Source organism: Herpailurus yagouaroundi, unplaced genomic scaffold (genome assembly GCF_014898765.1).
Source record: "Herpailurus yagouaroundi ecotype Mexico unplaced genomic scaffold, PumYag 210, whole genome shotgun sequence".
In the NCBI taxonomy this organism is placed as follows: Eukaryota; Metazoa; Chordata; class Mammalia; order Carnivora; family Felidae; genus Herpailurus; species Herpailurus yagouaroundi.
In genome coordinates this window covers 12,036,273-12,042,767 of record NW_024412441.1, presented here as the reverse complement: position 1 = coordinate 12,042,767, position 6,495 = coordinate 12,036,273, and the positions used below count along the sequence as shown (strand labels likewise).

The following is a 6,495-nucleotide window of genomic DNA, read 5'->3' as shown; positions in this document are numbered from 1 at the left end:
AGGTTATTTACTAACATAAAAAATAGTCACTGAAACTTGCCTCACTGAAGTTTTGGGATCTTGAAATTTCAATTTTAGCATCAAAAGTGTTTTGTGTATGCAACACACTTCCCCAGTGGGTTTGAAAAATTGACAAAAGAAATATGATCATTACATGACTATAAGAGTTTGCTTGCTTGATGATAACCTGGGGTCAACACCACCAGATATCAGTCTATAAAGATTCCTTTACATACTTTTCAAATGCTCTTGTGATTGATGAGGGTATTAAAAAAACTTTTAAGTGCTGAGATTACAATGAGGGAGAACTAAGCCTTCACTAGTCACAATCCAATCAGACAATGGGCCCTGCATCTCATGCTGTGTAACAAATTATCCCCAGGGGAGCCTGGATGGCTCAGTTGGTTGAACATCTGACTCTTGATTTCTGCTCAGGTCGTGATCGCAGGGTTGTGGGATCAACCCCTCTCTCCCACCCCACCCCCGATGGGCATGGAGCCTGCCTAAGATTCTCACTCTCCCTCTGCCCCTCTCCCCTGCTGTCTGCTCTCTCTTTCTCTAGAATTAAAAAAAAAAAAAAAATTATCCCCACATTTAACTGCTTAAAATGACGTGTGTTTATTATCTCACACAATTTCTCAGGACTAGGAATCACAAGATGCCTAGAGGGGGGTTCTGTTTCAAGATCTCTCAAAGGAATGCAGTCAAACTGTCACCTTGGACCACCTAAAGGGGGAAGGATCAATTTCCAAGCTTACTCATGTGATTGTCTACAGGCTTCTGATCTTTGTTAGCTATGGGCTGGACTCTCAGTTCTTTGCCACACAAACCTCTCCACAGGCTGAGTGTCTCCACAACATGATAGCTACTGTCTCCCAAAGTGAATAATCTGAAGGAATCTCAAGGAAGGAAGCCACAGTCATTTTTAACTTAATCTCAGAAGTGATACAACATTATTTCTGCTTTATCCTATTTGCTACCCAGATAAACCATGGTACAGTGTCGGAGGGACAACACAAAGTTGTGAATGCCAGGAGGTGAGGATCATTGGGGCCATCATGAATGGTGGCTACCACAGATCCAGAGCAGATTTTACAACATGGGTTCACCTAGAACATGGGTTAAAGTATACCTCCTCTAAAAGCTATTATTTATTATTGGGAACAAATTATATCTGAACCTACTAGTGATCATCCAGAAAGACCACAAGAGGCGAATGGAAAGTTGCTGACATTTCTCTGCCAAAGATACATAATGCCTCTCTGACCTGAGTCTACTAAGTATACTAAGCAATAACAATTCAACTCTTAGTGACACTTCTTATGGGTATTAAGGTTCAAATTTAATTTCAGAAGTATGTATGATCTACAATATAGCCTTGAGAAGGGTAAAATATACAAGGAAGTAATATAAAACAATATGCTGTTAGGTGATTACCAATCATATGCATTTAAGAAGAAGGTTTTAAAACTTGGCTATGAAAGGTTGGAAAACAAGAGATCTTTCAGCTTTCTTATTTCTCAGCTTGAATAATTTAATTGGATTTATCCAATGACTGCTTTTAGCTTTTGTATTTTGGGTGACAGATAAATCATTTTGCATACTTCTGGTAGTAAATTGCCAGGTAGAGATACAATCATTAAAAATTACTCTTTAAAATTCTTGGCTTTTTGTAAAAGAAATTTCAGATAGTTTTTAATTTCAGAAAGCCTTCTAAAGGGCTCCATGTAAATCAGCTGCTTGAAGCTCACAAATCATAAGGTACCTGGCCCAGGCAAAGTGAATACAGAGTGTAGGGCATAAATAGCTCTACTGAACTTATACAAATAAATAAACAAACAGCCAATTTAAAACCTGATATGATTTTTAATAATTAAATAACTTAGCCATCTGGTTAAATCAGGACCTATCTGCAGACTAAAAAGGCTATTTAAAAGGCAGAGTAGTGGCAAAAGATGACTTTCTCTCTTAAGACTCCACGTTATCTATGCTTAGATGTATCCTCAGCCCTAGTCAAGGTGTGCTCCTAGATGCTCTGCCTTTCAGGGGAGGGAGGGAATTATTGCAGGTCAAGAGATGGTGATTTCTACCTGAGAAGGAAAAGAGCCTGGGTAGTAGTGGGGTGCTGACTTTAACACTCCTTCTCTACCTAAGCTGCATAGTGGAATCAGAGTCTCTGGGGTGAGACTCAGGTGCCAAATGGTTATTAAACTCTCCAGGTGATTTCAATGTGCAGCCAAAGCTGAGAATCTTTGTCTTGGGACAGTGAATCTCATTTCAGCACCCATCAGAATCGTCTGGAGAGCCTGTTAAAGTTACAGAATGCTGGGCCCCATCCTTAGAGTTTCTGATTCACTAGGTCTAGGGTGGGACCCAATAATTTGCATTTTTTAAAAAATTTTTTTTTCAACGTTTTTATTTACTTTTGGGACAGAGAGAGACAGAGCATGAACGGGGGAGGGGCAGAGAGAGAGGAAGACACAGAATCGGAAACAGGCTCCGAGCCATCAGCCCAGAGCCTGACGCGGGGCTCGAACTCACGGACCGCGAGATCGTGACCTGGCTGAAGTCGGACGCCTAACCGACTGCGCCACCCAGGCGCCCCAATAATTTGCATTTTTAACAGGTTCCCAGATGATGCTAATGTTGCTCTTCTACACTTTGACAATCAATTTTAGAATTATTTAGCTCTTTTATACTTTTACTGGAGTTCAGCTGTGAGTGGGGCGTAGAAGGAAGGGTGAAAATTGGTAAAAGGTGAGGGCAGATGCCACTAGTCTCCCCACTTTCCTAGCCTAACCCCCTTCCAAGCTGAAGGTGAACTGGAATCTACCACTGCATCGTGTCTCCCCTATTTTCTTAGCCTTTATTTTACAGATTGAGAAAATAAAGTTTCTTCAGGGGTCAGCTGAATGGCCGAAAGCTGGTTACATCACACTTAATAGGACCATTTTAGCTGGCTTCTTGGCTCATTCAAGCCTGCCAACCTCTTCCCCTCTAATCGGTGTACCCTGCTCAGCCCACATTCTCTCCTCCCCTGCCCCGCCCCCAGCGTCCCTGCGTAGCAACGTGCAAGCCGCTGGCCACCGTTCAAAGCGTGCGGGGAGTGGGCCTCGGCAGAGTACCGCGTGCTGCGCAGGCGCGAGGGGGGAGGCACCGGAGCCGCTATCATGGCCTGCGTCAACCCCGTGGTAAGGAGGATCGGCCTGGCCCCTTGGCCTGTGCTCTGTGTAGAGGGAGGGCCGGGCCAGGGATCACAGTGGCCCGGCTCCACACACTCTTTTTTGCCTCCTGACCCTTCACAGATTTTCAGAAACCCTTTCCCTTAGCGGCCCCGGCTGTGAGGGTCAGTGTTGGAGGAGGTCGATGAGGATCAGTAACTCAGCCGGAAGTTGGGACTGGCCCCCGCAAGAGGAACGGGGGCCTCTCCTCCCTCCCTCTTCACCCACACTGAGGCTATCTGGAAGAAGTGGTTAGACCTGGAACTCAGATTAACCCTCTTAGTTTCCTCTGTGTTTAGAAAATTCCCAAGCTCAGTTGTGCTCTAACTGCAGTTCTTAATTTTGGTATGGCTATTGTTGATTCTAAGCTATATTATTTATCTGAAATAACAAGTAATGTGATCTAACGTGTTACTGCATATTTTTCGAGTTCTTGCCTACCCCCCCCCCCCCCCGCCTTTTCCCCATCCTTCATCTTAATACTTAAGTATACAATTGGAATTAAACACCAACATTGTTCTCCTACCCTTAAGAGGTACGTAAACCTCTCAATGAGAATTGACAGGCTAAATGGCACTTGTGAAACGCTCTGTCACTTTTAAAAACCTGAATTGTAAAAAAACAAGGATTCACCTTTATTTTCAGTTCACCTGAACAACTTCACATTTGGTGAAAGGCAGTGTGCTTGTCCAGCTCTGTTGCTGTTATTTTATGGGTTTCATGTATACATATGCAGCATAAAAAGGTCCATTTTCAGAGACATGTTATTATTTCAATGTGTGTCTATTTTTTTATGTTAATTATTTTAAGATATGTCAGGCTTGAATATAAGCTTACCGTGTATACCATTTTATCTGATGATGAACCCCAAGGAAGGTGTGTTTTCTTTTAAATTGACAAGAGGTTAAGATGAATTTCCTGGACTATACATAGTTTTAATAAAGGTAGCAGGGAAAGAGTATAAAGTCTAACTGTAGTTCCAGAAGAGAAAGTATGTTCAATACCTCTTTTGCTTTTGAAAAATTGTGTTCTAATGGGTTATTTTTGATGCCCTCTTATACTCTGAGGGTGGATCTTAAAAGAAATTTTTAGCCCCCAAGAGTTTTTTTTCTTGCTTTAAATGTGATCACACTAGCTGGAACTAACATTGAAGCATCAATTTAGTATGCCTTTATCAGGGTAAACTTTTAAAAGAAGCAACTAATCTAGGGCACTTAATCTTAATGGATATGCCTGTGAATAACGTATTATTTAAATGTTACTGATTGGCCTATTCATAAGCTTATCCTGGATGTTTAAAAGGATTAAAGACCTAGCTACTCTTGGTGTGAGTAGGAGTATTTAGAGTATTCACTGGGTAGTATGAAAGAGCAGTCCTAGAATGTCAGAGTTTTTATTGCCACAGTCTTGTGGAAGGCTATAATTCATTCATGTCCTCCTTAGTTTCTGTTATGACTCCATTTTGGTGCAGTTGCACTTTTCCTTGGCAGTGGTTCAGAATATTTTTTTGGACTACATATATTTTGGAAGTGGGATAGGCTTTGGTTACTCTATTGTAAGTGCTCATTTCAATCTTTTATTTTTGTTATTTTAGTTTTTTTTAATGTTTATTTTTGAGAGACAGAGAGCGAGTGGGGGAGGGCAGAGAGCGAGAGAGAGGGACACACATTTCGAAGCAGGCTCCAGGCTCTGAGCGGTCAGCACAGAGCCGGATGCGGGGCTCGAACCCACGAACCGTGAGATCATGACCTGAGCCGAAGTTGAACGCTTAACTGACTGAGCCACCCAGGTGCCCCAAGTGCTCATTTCAATCTTATGACTTGCAATTTACATTTGTGGAAGTAATCTAGTGAACTTTAAAAAAAGCTACTTTGGCCTCTGAGAAAAAAGTAAATTGAAGACAGAAGGTTGATTTCCATCTGCTTTAAATTAACTTCCCTTTTTAAAAGGCGGAGTGGGGGTTAAATTCTGACAGAAAAATCAAGTAACCCAACTGTAACCTAACATCTTGATAAGATTATTATCTCATATTTGATTGTAGTCCTGTAAGTCAGCCTCGTAGATAGAATGAGGCTATGGGTCAGAAGCTGACAGTTTATGGACAGCTGAGGCTATATTGGGAGTAGATTGCACCAGTAAATATCCTTATGGTGGTTTTTCTTTAAACCATAAGAAAATGTACACTGCATGTCTTTTTAAGGCTGAATACATTCAAACTTGGGAGTTTAAAACTTTAACAATTGCTTTTATTTAGCCTAAACTCTATAGATCTGTAATTGAAGATGTAATTGAAGGAGTGCGGGATCTATTTGCTGAAGAAGGTATAGAGGAGCAAGTTTTAAAAGTCTTGAAGCAGGTTTGTAGACAATACAAGTTTCCTTTTTTGTTGTTTTTTCATCTTAAGAAACTGATAAATTATAGTTTTAACCCCTTAATTGTTTAACCCCTTAATTGCCATCAGCTGACATTGTGTGTTTTTAAATGTTCATTTTTAAGAGTACAAGAAAGGGAGAGGCAAAGAGAAGGGGGATAGAGGATCTGAAGTGGGCTCTGTGCTGACAGCAGCCAGCCTGATGTAGGGCTCGAACTCACAGACTGTGAGATCATGACCTGAGCTGAAGTCGGAGCCACCCATGCGCCCCTGAGCTAACAATTTTTTTTTTTTGAGCTAACAATTTTTTAAAAAATTAAAAAGAAAAAAATATCTTAATGTTTTATTCATTTTTAAAAAGCAAACATTTTTGTCTCTGCAGCTCTGGGAAACAAAGGTTTTGCAGTCTAAAGCAACAGAAGACTTCTTCAGAAATAGTACACATTCACCTGTGTTCACCCTTCAGTTGCCAAACAGCTTGCACCAAACGTTACAGTCATCAACAGGTTGGATACAGCTAGTAAATTAGTACTGTTTGGATTTTTCAGAACAAATTCTCATTTGGTGGTGGTTTTGAATTAGGGTTATTTTCTTTTTTTAAAAAAAAAATTTTTTTTTCCCAACGTTTATTCATTTTTGGGACAGAGAGACACAGAGCATGAATGGGGGAGGGGCAGAGAGAGAGGGAGACACAGAATCGGAAACAGGCTCCAGGCTCTGAGCCATCAGCCCAGAGCCTGATGCGGGGCTCGAACTCACGGACCGCGAGATCGTGACCTGTATGAAGTCGGACGCTTAACCGACTGCGCCACCCAGGCGCCCCTAGGGTTCTTTTCTTTTTTTTTTTCAACGTTTATTTATTTTTGAGGGGACAGAGAGAGACAGAGCATGAACGGGGGAGGG

General features: G+C 41.4%; 1 protein-coding gene across 1 annotated transcript in view; it reads left to right on the top strand.

Moving 5' to 3' along the window:
* Positions 1-3,065: 3,065 nt before the first annotated feature.
* GTF2A1L (general transcription factor IIA subunit 1 like) overlaps positions 3,066-6,495 on the top strand; it is a 44,865-nt gene continuing 41,435 nt past the window's right edge. The window contains exons 1-3 of the mRNA XM_040453803.1: positions 3,066-3,191; positions 5,476-5,577; positions 5,975-6,098. Coding sequence (XP_040309737.1) covers positions 3,171-3,191; positions 5,476-5,577; positions 5,975-6,098 — 247 coding nt within the window. The 5' untranslated portion in view covers positions 3,066-3,170. The remainder of the gene's footprint in view (positions 3,192-5,475; positions 5,578-5,974; positions 6,099-6,495) is intronic.